Here is a 19590-nt window from a genome sequence, read left to right as displayed (position 1 = left end):
CGCCTTAACTGTATTATGCAAATACGCGTATTTTTTACAAAAAGCTTTTCATTTTTGTCTCTTATTTTTTCCCTCTCCACAAGCGCATCAGATATTCGAAGAATAATTCATTCACTCAAAACATGTTGACAGTCCAGTCAAGATAACTGAAATTTCGAATTATATTGCTGTTCTGCAAATTTTACGACAAATGTTGCTGCTGTGTCTTTTCTTCAAGTGCAGTAATGTAGGTTTATCTAATAATGGGCGCCTGACTCGAATCCCATGCCATTCTACCATCTGTATATAATGTTGATTTATGTTGTCGTCATCAGTGCAAAACAAAATGATATTATTTTGTTGAAAATTAAAATGTGACGGTGTTTGACCAAAAGATGAATGCTTAACTGCTCCATCCATTACAGGCCTATATACATTCTCGTCAATATCGTACACCTTAATTATTTATTTGACCTCACATCACGACAAAACTGGAGTTAACCGCATTTTCGCGCGATAGAAATTAGGAGTTTCAGATGATCGCAACAATTATTGTTTTTTTGGTTATGCGCTTTACAGCGCCGTCTGGTACGCGTCCCTTTGCTCGGGTTTTTTTCTGTATGATTTCCAATGTTGCCAAAACGCTTCACGAATATTTGAAATATTTGTGGTATTTTCCGAAGACACATTTTGGTGTGGCTGACGTGTTTTGAACAGTAGCCTTCTATACTGTACCTAGCCACTATGTTTGCTTTTTTTGCTGTTCAATAAATTTGGTGCATCTGTTAAGTAAGTTGATACTGCAGTGGCACCTTGCCAAAAAGTGGCGCATTGCTATCCAAAATTTATTGTGCCGCAAAATTGGTGATTTTGGTGAAAGCCATGCATGTGAAAGGACCAAAATGGTTTGACAATAACCTCGACCTACCTCTGCTAAAAATATTTCCAAATTTACCATAGCGTAGCTAATCATGCGGAACAGGGAACCAAAACTTCCCATATCAAAGTTCCTCTTTTGGTTAGATTCTCATTCTACAGGTTTTGATCTGCATACTGTTATGCTTCGCTATGAAGTTTGAAATAATTGATGTTGATACGGGAAATCCAGCGAGCAGTGCACAGATCCTCAACTTGGTCGTTAGACTATTGGCTACTGGGGCAGCGGCGTATTTCATGTACAAATATGTTGATAAACTTATTAACATCGTCGATCCCACTAAAAAACAAAAAAAGGCTTTGGAACAAAAGGTTTGTAATTGGCCATAATACGTTGTATACCACAACAAGTATACTATGTTCCCTAAAAAATGGGTTTTAAACAGGCACAGCATCTTTTGAAAGAACTTGGAAAAGACAATGTCAAAGACCTTAACCTTACCGAATATGAACTTAACATTGCATCACAACTCATAACTCCAAAAGGTGAGTTTCTGTTTTTTATGTTTGCCGACAAAAATGTATGCAACCATCACTTTGTGGATTACCAGTAAACCAAATCAATGGCAAACTTGTGGATTTCAGGTTTTCTGTCATTCTTGGAACGTTATAATAGTGCTAAATCATATCATTAGTATAAAATTTCCTATTTGAAAATAAGATCATGCATTTGTTTGATCTGCTTCATCGTGAAACTAAATTCAGATATTCTTGTGTCCTGGGAACACATTGGTGGATTGGATAGAATTGTTGAACAAATTAAAGAAACAATTATATTGCCATTTCACAGAAGGGACATTTTTACTCAGTGCAAACTATTTATGCCTCCAAAGGGTAATTTTTAAATTAAATCAAGATTGCTTTTGTTATTGTAAAAACTCTATTACACAATGTATAGGAATATTGTTGTATGGTCCACCTGGATGCGGAAAAACCATGATAGCTAAAGCAACTGCAAAGCAAGCTGGATGTACATTTATTAACATTGAGGTATTTGTACATGTAGCTATTGTAGAATTGTGTGCTTGTCATTACCTATGCCACCATCAACCCACTTGGATGTATCAACCCACTGTTTCCTGGATGGATGGATGGATGTATGTTTGTTTTATTATTTAACAATTAAATTTTTGGTTTTACAGATGCAGCAACTTACTGACAAGTGGTATGGTGAATCACAGAAATTGGCAGCAGCTGTATTTTCTTTAGCACATAAATTGCAACCAGCCATAATTTTCATTGATGAAATTGATGTTTTCCTTCAAATGAGGTAAGTCTTTTTGTGGCTACATTAGGTAATTATATATTTATTTATATGTTGGGATGGATTTAAAACAGCTGTCTAAGATTTCCTAATATGAATTTATTGTGTATCTTATTTCAGTTGCTTGCCTTTTGTAATTATTTGTCAATTTAAATAAAGCTATACTTTTTGAAAAGGTCTGACAGAGATCATGAAGTGACTGCAATGATGAAAGCCACCTTCATGAGCTTATGGGATGGTTTATCATCTGATAATGAAAGCCAGATAATGGTTATGGGTGCAACAAATCGACCTGAACAAATTGATCAGGCAATACTGAGACGATTGCCATTGCGACTTCATGTTCCAATGCCTGTCAGTATTACCTTGCAGTAGTTATATTAAGGTTAGTAATTTTTTGATTCTTGAATGCAAACAAATATTTTAACAGGATGGTCGTCAAAGGACAAAAATTCTTGACATAGTTCTGTCTCAAGAAAAATTGGACTCTTCTGTTAGTTTGTCTGAGCTTGCTGACACCCTCAATGGATTTAGTGGCAGTGATATTAGAGAAATGTGTCGCCATGCTTCTGTGGCTCGTGTTCATGAACATTTACGCTCTGAAAGGTAAAACTCCCAAGTAGTGTGTAAGTTCTGGTAAACATGATTTTATTATTGCTTGGGAGTAAAACATAACGTAAACAGTGAATAATGCACTGTTTTAAAAGTTATGTTTTTAGTAAGCAAACGTTTTTCATAGGGCTGAAGAAATGGCACAGCTACGTGCAATCAGCATGGAAGACCTTGAAAAGGCATCAAAGATTATGCAACAGAGCAAGAGCTCTGGAGTTCCATATCTCTTTCCAAACGTGGTTGCTCCTAGAACCTAGCTCACATTACAATTTCATGAAATTGGAACTAATTTTCTGTTCCAAGAATCTGATGTTCTTCAATAATAACAAATTGTGTATAATAAATTTTTTTAGGAAAATGTCAAAATAAATTTGTTCGAAAAAGAGAACTTTGTTGGATGTGGAGAATCTATATAGCTTGGGATTTGGGGTCGCCAAGTAATATAGGAGTTCGTACTACAATACTTTGCCAAAAGCCCGGAATTATGCTGTGACAGGAAAAGGGGTTAAAAAGTGCCGAAATTGTATAAATTTATCCTTTTTTTATTCATATTATAAAGCGGTCGCGCGCAGTGTTGACAAAAAAGGTCCACATATTTTGGTGTGCTCTTATATGATGGCACGCGATCAAAATTTTTACATAGTTTGGGAACTGACACGACGTTGTCGGCCTATGACGTCCAGGTATACCGAAATTCCCATGGCAAAGCTAATTAAGTTTTATACTGCCAACATTTTCGCCCATGCAATATGGTTCAGGGTCAAAGCATTTCGACAGGGCAATTCACATACAGAGGAACAGCTAATTTATTCAGCTTATCGCCGACATCGCACAATAGCGATGTCCAGTAGTGTTGGCGGAACATATAGGCTATTTCTACATTCCGCATTTTGACAAGGACGGGAAGAATACTTTCTTACGGGTTATCTGCTTCCGGGTTGACAACCGATTGACGGTTTTAGCTTTTTGAAAATCATAATGTCCACTGGGTAATATTGTAGGTCCTATGCAATAACGCAATCTTCAGCGGACCTTGGATCTTTACATTGGCTATTCTACAACCTACACCAAGCATCAGCAAACTGCGGCCCGCGGGATAAATCTGGCTACCCACGTGGCCGATTGGTTTAGCCTGCAAAATTGTAGATAGTTTTTGGCCGCGAGTTGGAAAAGTTAGCTCACCCTGGATCTAGACTATGATAAGCCAATAGCCAATCCTCCCTGTGCATTTACCTAAACCAACGATAAACCATTGAATAACACAGCTTCGCATTTCGAGTGGTTGAAAACTAAGATCTTTTTAGGTAGCCTTGCTGGAACTTCATCGATTGCTTTCACAGAATATACACATATATCTGGACAAAACAGATCGGTGCGGTTAAAACTGAAGAACTGTACTGGAATCACAGCACACTAAATCCAGAAAACACTATTTATGTTTGGGTTTCAATATGATTGCCTTGTAGTTTTGTTAAATGTGACACCTCTAGTTACGTTATTGTATCGATAATAAGGCCAATGCCCGATGGTTTACATTTACAGCACCGGTGTGGTTCAACTTGTTCGAAGCAATGTGCTGTGTATATCTTGAAAGTTATTAGCAATTTGGAAAACGTTGTTAGTGTAAATATTGCACATTGAAATGTAGCAAATCGTATGAAGTGTTTCTATTGGGAATTTGTGCTTTATAATATGAATGTTGCCATCTGAGCGGTTCTGCGGTTGTAACATTTATTTCACAACAAATTTAGAAATCGGTATTGAACATAGCATTTGGATCGTTATAAAAACAAAAATGATGACATAGAAAGCACCACCTTTTCAGTTATCATATATTTCTGAAAAATACCAAGCTTTCAACCTGTTTTTGCATGTGTATTACTGTTTGAAGTTCTGTTTGTATGCTGCTAAAACCGTGTTGTGTTCTTAGATATTTTACTACATAATAACTGACACTCTTGGTAGATATATATTACAGTGGAATAAACATGTCTAGTGCACCAACTGTACCTTCTGGTACAAATCCCACTGACAGCCATACAAAAGAAGGTAACTTGAACTTTTTTGGTTCCAACCCCTGACATTTATTTGCCTGTTGCCAAATTTTGTGACCTCCACTACTTGAAAAAAATCAATTTAAAAAAGTTTTTTTATTAATTTTTAATATCACTCATCAATAAAACGGGCTGTTTTATGGAAACTAGGTGTTTAATGTGTGGATTAGTGGATGACAATGCACATCGTAAGTTGGCTGTGTAGTTAAGTTTTTCCTTGCTTTTGTCGTCTCTAAGAGCAAAAGAGCAAAACAACTAGCTGGTAAGCTAAAACTGCTTTCATCAACATGAAGACCATTGAATTATGAATCTGACGCTCTTTAAACAAAAGGTGTATATTTGTTGTTTTCCACCAGAAGAGCGTCAGATTTATAATTCATTATGATACCTGGTGGTCAAAGTCTATTTTCAGTTTTCATGAAGACCATTATTGCATCACTGTTACCATTGTGACTGAATTGACATCATGAGGAGCTCTCGTAGTTGTGCTTTACCGACTAACAGCAAAATCTTTGCTCAAATTGATTGTAGGGTTTTCTGCAGAAATACTAAAGGAGTATTTTAACAACTTTTGTGCCCACTCGTCAAAATCATGTCTCCCAGTTTAGGAACCCCTGATAAATGCATATGTATAAAGTAATGCTGGTATTGTAATGGCCCTTCTCAAAATAATAAAATACTCTGGTTTCTATATGCCAAATACTGATGTGGTAGATTTATATTGAGTGAAGCATACACATTAATAAGTTTATTTAAATTTAAAAATTAATTTTAATTTAGTGCTACTGAAACAGTGGTCTATTTTGAAAGGAGTGCTTTAAATTGTTTTTCCAAGCATACTAAATCGGTGTTTTTAAATTTTTTGTCCCAGCAGACCCCTTTAATGACTTCAAATAAGTCTTGTACAAAAGTGTGTTTTTTTTTTCTTCTATGATTATGCTGTGTTCTCATGTTCATGTTCTTTTGCTTTTCTTATACTATCACTGGATCTGACTTAGATAACCATTTTTGGTTCTTAGCTGGACCATTATCGTCCCATATAGGCCTATGTTACTCTTAAAAAATGTGGATCCACATTTGAATTACCCTTGAATAAGTCATGAATTTTTGTCTTTAAATCTTTGAGATAGCTGGTTTCTTTGTGGTCGAAAATGAAAAAGAGCATGAGAAACATTGCTTACATGTAATTTACAAATACAGAAATACTAGGTTTGCTGGCTTGGCAGCCCAGGCATTGCAGCCTAGCTAAATCAGCCACTTTTTCCTGACAAGTATATAGAAATATATAACATTTTACACAAATGACACCCGCAGAAGTTTTAAAGAGCAATCTATCCAAATGTGTAACACAAAAGTATTTTTTGGCTTCACAGTAATATTTACAATATAACATGAAATGATGGCACTGCTCTTATGTGAATATTACAGACAGTATTGATTTCAGTTGGACAACAAATATACCAAAGGCTTGGTAAATGTTTACAGCTGTCTTTTTATAATCCGCAGAAACTGAGCCCCAGGAAAGCTCAGATTCCAAACCCAGGTCAATGAAACGTGTCAGAACAGGCTGCACTTCTGCTGACATCAATGATGAGAGTGAACCTGAAGAAAAGAGACCTGCCTTTCGGTTGCAACCACCAACACTAATACACGGCCAAGCCAAGCCTGTACCAAAGCAAACTGATGGTGAAGGTGCAATATAGCACATGTATACCATGTATACCATATTAACATTTTGAACCAAGTTTTATTTAAGTGTTTGTTTAACAGTGGACAGTACTACGAGCAAGTGCAAGTTTTTGCAGCCATCAAAACTCACAGTTTCTTCTGGTACTTCTGTTGCATCCGCAGGTTAGGATTTTATAAAGCATAGTATTTATATTGTGTCTAATTCGTTCACTTTTATCTCAACAAATATTGTTGTAAATTGTCGAAGTTTTAAAGTTTTTAGGATATATTTTGTGTTTTGTTTAGAAATCTTGTTTGTCATTTGAAATTAAATTGTTTGTTGTTGTGATGATTTGTATATTTGTTATTTGCTTTTTCACTAGGCATTAATAGAAATCTAGTTTATTGTTTTTTAAAATTTTTTGTGTATTTATTTCTGTTAATTCACAGTAAAACAAAAGCCCACTGATCAAAACCACAATTGTGTTTCACCAATAATAACATATATATATATTATATATAAATACTATTTTTTGTATTTCTTGACTGTCATGCCATTGTTGTGAACAAATTTCAAAAAATTAATTTGTGCGATATCTGTGGGGCAAAAGTATCAATAATCTTGTTTTTTTAAATATTCCCAAGTGTCAAGTTTGTACTACAATTATTGTAATGTAGTTTGAGAAAAGGTTGTTGTTTGTTTAGACCAATCTTCATCCTCCGCCGAACCAGCCAGAATTGGTCGTCCAGTGGTGTCTTTGGGCAACCCTTTTCTTCTTACGGTAGAAAAGGAAAACGTAAATGATGAAGAAAAGAAAGAAGCAGAGGTTTGGAAACTTTTAGATACAGTTTAATCTCATTAGTCCCGACTATCTTGTTTTGTCAATGAGCGCAGCGGTGGTGCATGGTTTAATTCTTATCGTTACATAATTTAATTCACTAAATTTAATAATATCCATTCAATATGAAATAAAAAAAAAACAATTTCAATAAAAGAACTTTTGTTTGAGTTGTTTGGTAGGCATCATTTTTCTCCCAAACATTCGCTTTGATGAAAAATATTTGCTTCTTGCAGACTTCATTACCCTACTGATTGTATGAAACTAAAGTTTCCAATAATGTTTCATGCAAATGAAGCTGCAATCCTAATAAAGTCTGCAAGAAGCAAATATATTTGACAAATGCAGAAACAGTTACAGATTTATATCTCTCTCTTCAGACAAACAACAATCCAGAATCGGGTTTTGTGTTCGGAAGTAATTTGCAGGAACGTGCCAAAGTAAATGGATCGAATGATTCCTCCTTGCCAGACAGCACCACGGACACCAATCCTGATGACAAGGTTCCATGTTTAGAATTCGTGTTTTAAATGTCACAAACATTAACATAGTGTAGAAATAGACCTGTTTGACTTTGCCTTTTACTGCCTGTAGCTTATGGTTACTGGAAAATCCACGGACTAATTCAGACACAAACATTATTAATTATTTAATGACTAGAGTTAACCATTCATTGGATGATAAATAGTTTTTTTTTCTTTTTTCAATATATTTTTGTGTTTTCAATAACAGTGACATTTATAAGTGATAGGGGTAAGGACAGGAAGTTATTGCAACGCCATAAACCTTTTCCAAATAACCTACACTTATTTATATATACTATTTCCACCAAACCTTGTCCAAACACTAAGGGCTCTTAAACACTCCCACTGATTTGGAAACACGAATTACTTAACATGAAACCAGAAACTTTTCACAAAAAGTAGAAGCTGTCCTTTTTTGCAACAAACAATCTGCTTATAATTAATAAATAATAATAATAATAAAAAAATTATCACTTCAAGTTAAGCTAAATTTACAACAGGAAAATAACACCCAGAAGGAAAATTTGTTCATACAGCCTGGAGACTCATCTTCAGACACCACGACTGAAGGTTTTGTATTTGGGAGGAAGATGGAAGATCGTGCCACGGTAAGTATCATGGTGTTATGCCAGATTATCGGGAAAACGATTACCATGATTTGAATGAAAAGCTCTACAAATCTTATAAATGTCATCATTGTGCATGTGTACAATACTTCACAATATGTAATTAGTTTAGTCACCACATTTAAAACGAAATTTTATTGCATTTGGTCTGGTTGTCAATGTTAAATCCATGAATAAACATGGAATAATTACATTTGTGTTAAATTTCACAAAAATACGAAAAACACCTTGTGCAGGTCACAAGTGACAACAAAGCATCAGGTCATGAGTCAGGTGACAACAATGGATCAAACGTTTCCTCTTCAGGTTTTGTATTTGGAGAAAACCTTGCTGAGCGGGCCAAGGTTTGTGTACAAAATACAATTTAGAAATTTTCCAAAAGTTATGACTACACTAAATTTTTGCCAGGTTTCCCCCAACAGCTCATTGAATGAACCCATATCTTTTATGCCTCAGACTACAACCACTGAAGGTAAGTCAGGTTGTTTATTGTTATTTCATGTTGGCCTCAAACTACAAGGTACACACATGGCAGTTGACATTTTGAAACTTTTATAAACTGTCAACACCTATCTTATAGTGATTTGGCATTGTATAATTTAACATCTAAAAAGTCCAATAAAATCCTTTCCTTCCAAATGGGTTGATATAATCCAATACGACCATTTCAAAAAGTTTGATAATGATGTTTTTACAAGAAATGTGTTTATTGATATCAAAGTGTTTTTAATATTTGAATCTATACGCATAACAAGCTTAAAACAAAAACTGCATGTTTATATCTTTTGGAATAAATAAAGAAACATAAAAACTAATAATTTAATACCACAAACATACTTTGGTCATCATTATTTGTAAGTGCAACACATTTTGATTTCCTACTGAGAATATGTGATATGGAAAATGAATAAACTACTATCATAATGAATCAGTCTACAATGCATGAAATAGCGGACTCATCCACTGCCGTGAAGCAAAGCATCGGCGATGAATCGACAATGACAAAAACACCAGAAGTGCAAAATCTGAAGGGTTTGGAGGAAAGTGCTGCTGCTCATTTTGCTGCCTCCCAGAACCGAACAATCATGCCAGAAGTGGAGATTGTAACTGGAGAGGAAGATGAGAAAAATGTGCTGCAGGTGTGGATTAAACGTAACGTTTTAAAAAGCATTTTGAAGACAATTAGGTGTGTAGCCAGGGTCTATAAGACTTCCTCAAACAATTTTTTTGCTGCAGACAGTATGACATTGTTTTGACCTATAACATATTGTAAGTGTAGCTGGTGACTGGTGCATTGCAACTAGCTGGCAAGCTAGCCTAGAACAGATTCGTCCATTTTATCTTGGCATGATCCCTTGAGAGCACATAAATAGGTACCAAACAACAGCATAATGAATATTGTGGCCCTTTTGCTTCTAAATAATATATTCACTATCGATTTGGCTGATGAAGTTTATTTTGTTTGAACTGATGTTGGGTCATATTGGCATTGATGGTTGTCAACACAGTCTACTAAAATAGGTTTGTGGTCAACTGATCTAAACACTTTCCTGTTCTGGGGGTGAGGTTAAGTAAATTTGTATTCTGATGGCCAGGCGGCAAAATGCACAGATTCTCACGAAGTATTTCCTGTTTTAAAAACTAAAAATTTGTTTTCATGAAATAAACTGTTTGTTAGGTGCAATGCAAGCTTTATCAGTTTGAGGCAGTTAGTCAAAACTGGATTGAACGGGGTGTTGGCATATTACATCTAAATGATGGAAACTGTTCTGATGATGATCTACATTTCCAATCAAGACTTGGTAAATATAATTAATTCTTATAATTTAAACACCACCTGGCCACTGTACATGCCAAAATAATCTTATGTTGTAAGTGGAGTTATTTTTTTATGCTGTGAACTGTTGGTTGTGGCAGTTATTTTTGTATATCTCATAGTTGTGTATATTTTTTGCTCAATGGAGTTGACCACATATTCAATTAGTTTATGTTAATACAGTTATGCGAACACACGGCAGTCTTCGTCTCGTTCTCAACACAAAAATCTGGGCCCAGATGACTGTGGATAAAGCGAGCAAAAAATCTGTACGAGTTTCAGCTCAAACAGAAGATGGAAAGATTGGAGTCTTTCTCATAACGGTAAGACTACTTGTCTTCGCCAAGGTGAAAGTTTTCCAAGAGTTTAAAACACTTCTTTTTCGTAAGGCCACAATCAACGATGCGGAACAAATCTATAGAGCTCTGGAATACCGAATCCTGCACCAAAAGCAGTTGGAGGAAAAACGTAAACACTTGGAAGCGAGGACCGACTGTCCAAGCGATGCAGACTCAAAGGAGTCTTCCACTGACAATGACGCCAAAGACAAACCAGACACGACACCAGGACCAACTACTAAATCCCCTTGCAAAAACCAGCAAACAACCAAATCCGTGGATGCGAAACCTAAAGAAACCGAAATCGTGCCACAAACCGAGGACAAGGAACAGGCAAATGAAACGGCGGAAGTTACCACCAAACACCAAAACTCGGATGTGGCGACCTAACGTTTGACGCGCACACCCCCGCGTTCTGTCTGTCAGCATAACCGAGTTGCGTTGTTTGAATGTTCCTATCTAAGACTGACTACTTGAAACGGTCATTCTACACCAACGCGGTGCGGATGTTGCGCATTCGCAGCCAATCTTCTTGCGCTTTTTGTTGTTAACACTTCATTTTGCTGCGCATTTTTCATTCGGTTTTGGCGAGGAATTGCGAAAGCTATTAGGACCCACGCTCGATGTTGTGCCTCACTATCTCGTTCTACACTGCAACACCTCGTCGAAATGTAAAACCAATGTTTGTAAACCACAACATTTTTGCAAAACTACTGGTTTATACTGTAGTGAGGGAAACTCCACAGACGTAAATGCCATTGCAATAGTGATGTACATTAAAAACCCAGCAGATTTCTTTCGTTCGTCATGTTTGGTTGCGGAGTGATGAAATTCACCACGAAACCCAACTATAAGCTTCGTTTGACCTGCGGTCGATTATTTTCATTTTTCGTCGCTTTATTACTTACTGTTCATTACAACTTTTCCGTAACTGCGTGTTGGCGTGCATACAAGTATTTGGGGCAAACGTATAAGTTTACTTTATACAACAGGGTTAATCTATTCGTAATAAACTCCATAAACTGTGGCGGTGGCCCAGAGGGTCTTTCCCTCATAAAATGCGCACACCCAATTGTCTCTTTTATCATCCCACAAACATCTGCTTCCAACTCGAATTCCTTGATCTTGTAGTTGACCAATATGGACGAGTGCAACAATCTTGTGCCTAAAAATGCAATTTACTCAATGTTGTTTTTTTACCTTTGAAAAATCAGTTTCGCGTGGAAAAAATGAATTCGCAAGGAGTAACAACATCATAGTGAAGGGAACAGGATTTTAATAAAACTTCGGCCTGTTAAGACCTTACAGAGTTTGGTTTTGGTCCGCGGCTGGGGATAGGTTGCCGACCCCTGGTCTATGGCAACAAAATAAACCGTTTTTTCAGGGTTGGGTTGTTGTATCTTTAGGTCCCAGGCAGTGTGACTCCATTGCAATCCAAGCTCAATTTTTGTCAAAATGTCATTAGAAGTGATGCCGCGTTACATGGAAATGATAAGTGCTACGTTTTTAATGAGGTTTTATTTGAGTGCCTGGAAAAGCAATTTCATTCTACTGTTTAATGTCCCACACAAAATAGTTCTACAGGTTACTTTAAAAGCTAGCGCAAAAATGTTACTATCATTTGACTATATCTATTACATTTAGATAACAAGGCCTGTTCCATCAGTACCTTTTATAGCCTAGATTTTGGACAGCTTTAATGATCTTGTCAGCGATACTTTTACACCTTTGCCTGCACTCGCCTATATTATAATCCATATCCTCCAAAGAATCCTGTGAAAAGTAAGGTTAGGTAAAAAATAAATTCGAACAGTTTCAAAAAGTACGCACGATTAAAACTTGTTCAGCAATTGCCTGGACCTTGCCGCACTCAAAACGTTGGTCTGGTTCAAGTTTGTATGTATTCTGGTAACGAGCTGCCAACTTTTTTATCAGAAATGTTTGACTGTTGGGATCCTCCCTGCAACCGCAATCGTTTGTTTAGCAAACAATATTACTTTGCATTTGGTCTAAGGGCAAAAGCATACTTTTACACATGCATTTTTTTGTAGCATTCACTTTCAGCAGTCAACTGATGTTGGATTCTGAATACCACAAAAAGGTTTTTACCCAAATGTTCGGGTGCTAGAGCCCACAGGGGCGAGACGAGCCATAGAGCCATCAAACATGCTTCCTCTTCGCTTCATCGAAGAATTCATTACGCTTGATATTGGATTCGCCATTTTGGTAAAAGCACAAACTCCTGTTCAACGTCAAATGATAATATGCCACACAGATATTACACTCCTTGCATTGATTCAAAATGATCATTGTTACGTCACAGATGCAATTATTTTCATTCAAACACAACTGCATTCAAACGGTGTTGATTGTCATTGCCCATCGCCGTTACACTTTCACACAACTGAGCGCCTGAACTAACACACCTTCCGATTTAGAACCTACAAAACAATAGAAACAAATGACATTTCAAACATGCCTGGGTACTTTAACATGCTGACACTACATTCCCAGAGGCTGATGGGAGTAAATTTGCTTCAGGTTCGGCATTTTCCTCTTACATGAAAATATGACCGCACCCCTGATAATTGCCATGGTTGCGCTAAAAGTTCCAAGCTATCCACAACACAACTTCCCTTCAAAACAGAACAACTAAAAATATCATCTTAAATGGTAATTTATTTTCCCATAAATTTATCAACCAACAAAAGGAACATAATAAAGACGAGAAATTCGCGACAGAGGTCGCAGCATAGCCGACAATTTGTGGATAATGTTCTGTTCTTACATAAATATATTCGGTAAAGGTTGGAGTGTAAATAAAGGTGGTGCATTCATTTGTTTACGTATGTTGCTACCACCTAAACAAGTTTTCAAATCTACCACAAGGGTTTTCGGGGTAAATGAACGTGCAAAGTACAAAAATAAATACTAATCAAGGGCAGCAAAAGGATTAAGAAGTTCAAAGGTTTAGCATCGGTGGTCATTGGGTGGTTGCATTCGAAAATGTTTAGATAGGACAGACTGGTTCCCAAGCTGGGTCCATCAGTTGGACGTGTAAGATCATTCAAACAGCTTCGAACCATCGTCACAGTGACCAGTAGCACTCCGTCTCAACAGATGAAAACACTCGAATTTGCCGCGATTTCGGTATCGAAGCTCGCCAAAACCGGTAACGGAAAAAGGCGAAAGAAAGAGACAGAAAAAATGGACATGATGAAATTGCACACAAGTTGAAGATCGTTTACACGCTGCAATAAGACATACCAGCTTACGCGCTATTTAATAACGAACAAAAAGGTTATCGAGACCTTGTCGGAAATGCTTTGAATCATTAACGAAGTAATGTTCAGGCCGTCTAAAGACAGTATGTAAGGCAATCGCATCGAAAACAAGCACGTATTGTCGCCTGAAGAAAACCAAATCACATTTGTATGTATATTTCGTATGTAAACACAGTTACAGACAAGGAGTTTTAAATGGGAAGGGTGGTAGAGAAAAGCTGTGATTTGGAAAAAGAATTATGAAAAGCACCTGCTGCTGCAAAAGTGAATGAACTAAAGCGTGCTGTATGTGATTGGTCTTGTGGCTCCTTATTAACTGGTATTCCGTTGCCGCGTAAAGGTAAAAAGATGTGAATGTGGCAGTGTTTCGCGTAACTACCGTAAAAAAGGGCGCAAAAACACAAATGCCAAAATACAGCAGCTGCGCCACACTGTGTCCGACTCGTCGGCAAAAATAAACATACCCACAACAACGGCGAATGAAGGACAGATAATTACCGCGCACCAAACGGCTGTCCATCAAATGAAAGCGAACGACTTCGATCGAAAAACAAAAACGCAAGGTGAAGAAATGCTGTAACGCAGGTAACGGGCCAGGTAAATGTAGATGACTGCGCGTGTGTCTCGGACGTTCGGACTGCGCCTTTGGAGGGATGGGGCACCACGGTTGTTCGTATTTGACGAAAAGCATCCGCCAGCGAGTAAAGCGGTGACGACCGGTCTGAACATTGTCAGAACAGTCGACCAACCAGCAATCATGATTTCTCTGCTTTTGAGCTCGATTTTTTTGATGCCGACGGATCGTCGTCAAGTGACAACTGAAACTGGAAGTTGTTCTTTTGCGGGTGACCGGAGGGTACCGGGGTTCCAATATCTTCCTCCTCGTCGCCATCGGACGCTGAATCGGTTGAAGAATCGGCACCGATCGTCCCTTCGTCGCTAGATTTGGAATGTCCAGTTTGCGACGGGCTGCGTGAAAAGAAACAATTATGGTTAGAAAAATCATCATGGGGGCAACTGTAAAGTACAATGATCAGTCAATTATGCAAAAAGAAAACTGTGGTTTAGTTGTTTGGTGTTGGTGGTTGGGATCCACGGTCCTTGTTAATCGTGTTAAACTACAATGCTGGCGTTAAAACTAAATACTCCGTGTGTTCACTTGTGATTTTTTACTTGTATTATTGCACCATCCGAATGCACCAGCCGCCAATTTCGTAGAAACGGCAATGCCTATAGTTCATTTTTGAAGTATTTAATTTTACCTGTTAGGGACGAGACTTGCGTAATATTCCCGGTTGTTTGCGAGCTCAATGATAATATCTTGTGCGTAGGGATTGGTCAGGTCGGCCCAGGTCTCCAGCAGAGGGTGTACGACGAAATCGATGAACATGACCTGAATTGGAGCGTACAAACAATCAGTTAGCCGTGAACTGTGATTGGAATTGCGAAAACCCATATAAATGTAACCATGGCAATTGTCGACGATGCGTGTTTGCATTGCGTATCAAATACGATTAATGTCACAATAATGTTTTATAACAAAGAAAGATCAAAACAACAAAAACGCCTATAAATTTACTAAAAACTACTGCAACAATCCACCCAAAAGAAGTAAAATCATAGAATCGTATCGATATTTTTAGAACCAAGATCAAATAAGAGATTGTGGATAAAGACTTTTCTCTTACCTGTGACTTTTCGACGGAAGTGTTATGGCGATCACACATGGGACTAATTTCTATTCCTGCCTCCCGTTCCACATCCCCTTGCATCCAATATTCTGCCATGACACGCTCGTTCCATTGCTTGTAAAGGTCGATCGGTTTGGCTGGGTTACTCAAGTCGGCGCAGTGCACCATGTTCTGCAGTACCTGTCAAACGTGAAAACAGACTGTTAAACAACTGTTAACGCCGTCAACACTATAGCAGCATCATCTTAACCACGTTGTACAAGAAACAGGACGTTCTTGGAGTTGTACAACGCATATTGTTGTTTAAAATAGAAATTGTGTAACTCTTTTCGGCCGCCAGCAGACGAATACTAACAAATATTGCCTATACCTGAATCCTGTCAGTGTAGTTGTCAAGCATTAACACTCCGGAACGTGCGACTTTTTTCGTCTCCACCATCGTCTTAAGATTAGACAGCAGCTGCATATGCTTCGACATGTCGGTAGCAAGGACCTGTCAAGTACATATAATGTAGATGGTTAGCTGGACGAAAACTGCAATAAGCCGGACATACGAAGCAGCAGTGAAACTGATTTAATCGTCAGTGCAGTCTGACCTCGACCAGCACGGCGGGGCTTACCATGTCGATAACCATCTTGCGCAGGCTTTGCCACTGCTTTTGCGAAAAGTTGTCAAACACGTCGCAGAAGTCTTGTTGCATGAGTTTGAAACCGACTGCCAGGTGGTGGTTTTCCAACACGGACTCGTCGTTGTACATGATCGCTAGCTCCGTGCCTGCGTGAAATAAAGCAATTGTAACAGTGATCAATGCACAGCAACTAGCTTGAAGCAACACGGCGACCCGTCGCAACAAACGTCGTGAATTATTGATGGCTCGCCAACTAAAGGGATTGACGTTGAAGTAAACTTGAAACGGGCGGGGATCGAATCAATAGCGACAAAATGTGCGTAATGCGAAAAGTACTCGAACCTTCACCTCTCCACTGCAGCAGCAGCGCCGCTTCATTTTAATCAAATTAAATTTGACGAAAGGAAATGTCAATGCGCCACTTACTGTTATTGCAGTGGTACTGGTTGTTCAATCCCGGGTGGTCGACGTCGTGAATGGCGCTCGCTAGCAAGGCGGCAAGAACCTCGAGGTCGGTGAACACGCTCTGCGGAGGAAACACAAAACGCCGATGTAATTATACGTGCAAAATGTAAGGAGATCACAGTAGATAGGGCCTGCGAGTATCAACACATGGAAGCCGCATATCTGGTGCTCACTAGAAATCAATCAGACACGGCAAGGATAAATTCTATCGGCGTTTCGCATCTGTTTGCTATGGGAACACTAACTTACATCAAGTGCCGCCGAGGAAAGCAGAACGTGCACAGACTGTGCCACATCGGCTGCGTGTACGCTGTTGTGGTAGGGAACGTTCCTGTAGTGATCTTCGAGCGTCATCAGGTAGGTGAGAAACTTGTCCTTGGCGATTTTAAACTTGTTGAACATGTCGCGTTTCTGCAGAAACCATATAGAGAAACCTTTAGAAAATGTTTAAGCAAACCAACATAATGGCCTAGGGCGCTTTAAATAGCTGCCGGCTGTGTTGGCCTAATGTACCCTAAACTTACACCACAATCGATCCGGCGGCAGAGATTCTGTGACCTTAAAGCAAGTTGGCTTGTTCGGCTTCGGTTGAACTAACGCTTGATGCCAATGAAGTATTTAAATTATACGTGCTTGTTAAAACACACACATGGTCCTATAATATACATCAGTACAAACAGCAGGTAAGCAATAGATAAGAGTTCGCGTTCTGTGACATTCTTCTTACCTCACAAAGGTGGAATACAACGCATGTAAGCGGGCGGTTGTTGCTGATCTCGGCGATTTTGAACAAGTTAATTCCTCCCCACTTGTCGATGTTTTTCAGCTCCTGCGCAAAGGGAGGAAATTAGTGACATCCACACAGTAGAGGCATATACACCCATGTCGCCCATGATCACTACTACCGCGAACTAACGGATTCAAGGCCTGACGGGCTTGGTTCGTGCGAACCGAGTTTTTGCTAACTGTGAGCAAGCCGTTCGTATGCAGGAACTGTGAGGCAGTAACAGCAAACAGGCGTAATGCTTTACGGAACCTCGGCTTCGAGCCCGTGGGCCGAAAAAAGTAAACTTCCCTTTTCCGCTGGGTTTCAGCAAACTGTTGTGATTTATACATAGTGGGTCGCACACAGATTGAAAGTTAGTAGCTTGAGAAGTCACAAGTTTCATCAACCTCTGTCGTAAAAAAACATAGTTGCACTTACTCGTGCCAATGCGTCTTCGTTACTGACGACAACCCCGTAGGCCGGAATTTTGTGCCACTTCAGCACTGTGTCTTTGTGTCGGCTGCAATTTTTGATCCCTGCATTATAAAGAAAAGTTACTTACAGCATGCGATCAAGAGCATAATGTCGAAAACTGACAGTTGTTCACTTAGACCAGCTATCAATGTTACAATAGCTTCCAAGCAATGTTCCACTTATCGGCATAGTTCAAGTACCCTTGACGGCGGTTTCCATTAGGCAAAATGACGTTATAGCACGGCCTACTACAGGCGTGACTACATGCTACACAAGTGGGGACACTCCGACAGTGGGCAGCTGCGGTGGCGGATTGCGCAAAAACTACGTCTGCTTCTCATCACGTGATATTCACACAAGGGCGGGTAATGAGATCACGGAAAGCGCGTTAACACATTACCTGAAATTGTTCCCATTATCCTCCCGACGGGATTCACCAGATGGGAACGGTTGCCGGACTTAGCCAGGACTCCGTAGTTGGGCGAGGCAGGCCGCTTGTCGCGTTCGTCCGTTGGGTCTGTGTTCGGAGACATGACATCGTTCTGATTGTCTGTAAACAAACGTTATAAACACGGTCAAGCGGGTTGCGGGTAGCGGTCGAGAGGCTGTGGAAAGACAACGCAACGCCCCACAGTTCGTTATGACGCAAAGCGTTGCTGAACGTGCCGCCCCACGTGCCAAGTATATTTGCATGTACATACGCTTAGTTGGTTGACAGTCGCGGTAAAGCGCGCGCACGGCAGATGGACGAGCAGACGAACGCTGATTAGCAGAGTAAGCCGCGTAACAACAAATTCACGATCGTATTATTCAAAAACATACTGAAGAAGCCGGAATCGGCTGAGTAGCGTGCCGATAAACGTCGGTGTGATCGCGGGCTCTCTGGGTTGACAGACGGCTGGTGGAAGTTGGCCTTCTGAGTAGCGTTTTTGCTCTGAGTATAATCCGTCGGCGCCCCCTTGGGCATTGCGTGCGCGGATCCACCATTTGTCGACAATAAAGAGACGGATAAAGTCCTGGTTGGAGCGTCCCACGACACGTCATAACTGGGTGTGGGCTGATCCCTGAGTAAGTCCGTACAATCTGTACTGACACTGGCGCAACTGTCACTTCGCGGTAGTAATGGCGCAGGGCAATTCACCGACGCATTGCTGTCATCGCGAGACAATAAGTACTGTAACCGCATCGCAGCACCACTAAGCAACTGCTGTAAGTTGTGGTCGCCAGCAATGACGTGGTTGATGGTGTTGAGGCTCCGGGTGGGTTGATGAACCGTGCTTGGTCGACGGCTTGGGACACGGTGTGGACCGAAACAGGCCTCCGATTCACAGCGCGACGACACAAAGCTATTCCTTTGTCCAGGCGTCATATGTCCACAACCATTGCTCGCCGTGAAGGCGATGCCGTCGGAGGCACGGCGCAGGGTAGCGTGACCGTTCCTACAAGTATCCAACATTGCGTCCTGGTCCGAACTGGAAGTTCCGGCGCCGCAACAAAGCCCAGCGGCCGAGGCAAATTTGCGAATCGTCCTGAGTGTGAAACAACGCGACCAGCTTGTGTTCCGTTTTTCTTTGGAATTGTGCAAAATACTCCGATGCGAGTTTGGTCTGCACGGCATCGCACGA

At 39.6% G+C, this 19590-nt stretch overlaps 4 protein-coding genes across 10 annotated transcripts in view; 2 read left to right on the top strand and 2 right to left on the bottom strand.

Annotated features, from left to right (window-relative positions):
* The first annotated feature begins 970 nt into the window (after positions 1 to 970).
* LOC145902005 (outer mitochondrial transmembrane helix translocase-like) lies at positions 971 to 3166 on the top strand. The gene is made up of 8 exons (XM_082989841.1): positions 971 to 1227; positions 1302 to 1401; positions 1621 to 1749; positions 1814 to 1905; positions 2058 to 2185; positions 2356 to 2533; positions 2610 to 2785; positions 2919 to 3166. Exons 1-8 carry the CDS (start codon positions 1048 to 1050, stop codon positions 3046 to 3048), a joined length of 1113 nt encoding a protein of 370 aa, XP_082845967.1. The 5' UTR covers positions 971 to 1047; the 3' UTR covers positions 3049 to 3166.
* Positions 3167 to 4719: 1553 nt separating this feature from the next.
* Positions 4720 to 11613, top strand: LOC145898130 (ran-binding protein 3-like). Of its 3 annotated transcripts, none has more exons than XM_082986580.1 (12): positions 4720 to 4840; positions 6352 to 6537; positions 6616 to 6696; positions 7219 to 7340; positions 7733 to 7855; positions 8413 to 8484; positions 8739 to 8846; positions 8911 to 8974; positions 9454 to 9641; positions 10181 to 10304; positions 10502 to 10641; positions 10708 to 11613. In XM_082986580.1, exons 1-12 carry the CDS (start codon positions 4780 to 4782, stop codon positions 11044 to 11046), a joined length of 1608 nt encoding a protein of 535 aa, XP_082842706.1. In that variant the 5' UTR covers positions 4720 to 4779; the 3' UTR covers positions 11047 to 11613. The 3 variants fall into 3 exon arrangements, with proteins under 3 accessions (XP_082842706.1, XP_082842699.1, XP_082842693.1); XM_082986573.1 differs by having other exon boundaries at positions 8395 to 8484; XM_082986567.1 differs by having other exon boundaries at positions 8377 to 8484; positions 10708 to 11612.
* A 35-nt stretch (positions 11614 to 11648) lies between these two features.
* On the bottom strand, positions 11649 to 12896 carry LOC145898153 (dynein light chain Tctex-type 5-B-like). The gene is made up of 4 exons (XM_082986589.1): positions 12766 to 12896; positions 12487 to 12616; positions 12326 to 12429; positions 11649 to 11821 (listed from the first exon to the last, which is right to left on the bottom strand). Exons 1-4 carry the CDS (start codon positions 12876 to 12878, stop codon positions 11656 to 11658), a joined length of 513 nt encoding a protein of 170 aa, XP_082842715.1. The 5' UTR covers positions 12879 to 12896; the 3' UTR covers positions 11649 to 11655.
* A 421-nt stretch (positions 12897 to 13317) lies between these two features.
* Positions 13318 to 19590, bottom strand: part of LOC145898252 (3',5'-cyclic-AMP phosphodiesterase 4C-like) — a 35000-nt gene continuing 28727 nt past the window's right edge. For all 5 annotated transcript variants that reach the window (XM_082986705.1, XM_082986713.1, XM_082986691.1 and 2 more), the window contains 10 exons: positions 18366 to 18515; positions 17930 to 18027; positions 17453 to 17554; positions 16975 to 17136; positions 16687 to 16786; positions 16252 to 16406; positions 16002 to 16124; positions 15629 to 15811; positions 15203 to 15333; positions 13318 to 14909 (listed from right to left, as the gene is read on the bottom strand). In XM_082986705.1, the coding sequence (XP_082842831.1) occupies positions 14696 to 14909; positions 15203 to 15333; positions 15629 to 15811; positions 16002 to 16124; positions 16252 to 16406; positions 16687 to 16786; positions 16975 to 17136; positions 17453 to 17554; positions 17930 to 18027; positions 18366 to 18515 (1418 nt within the window). In that variant the 3' untranslated portion in view covers positions 13318 to 14695. The remainder of the gene's footprint in view (positions 14910 to 15202; positions 15334 to 15628; positions 15812 to 16001; positions 16125 to 16251; positions 16407 to 16686; positions 16787 to 16974; positions 17137 to 17452; positions 17555 to 17929; positions 18028 to 18365; positions 18516 to 19590) is intronic.

Source organism: Ascidia mentula, chromosome 1 (assembly GCF_947561715.1).
Source record: "Ascidia mentula chromosome 1, kaAscMent1.1, whole genome shotgun sequence".
In the NCBI taxonomy this organism is placed as follows: Eukaryota; Metazoa; Chordata; class Ascidiacea; order Phlebobranchia; family Ascidiidae; genus Ascidia; species Ascidia mentula.
Note: the sequence above shows the minus strand (reverse complement) of the source record. Positions and strands in the feature narration are given on the sequence as shown.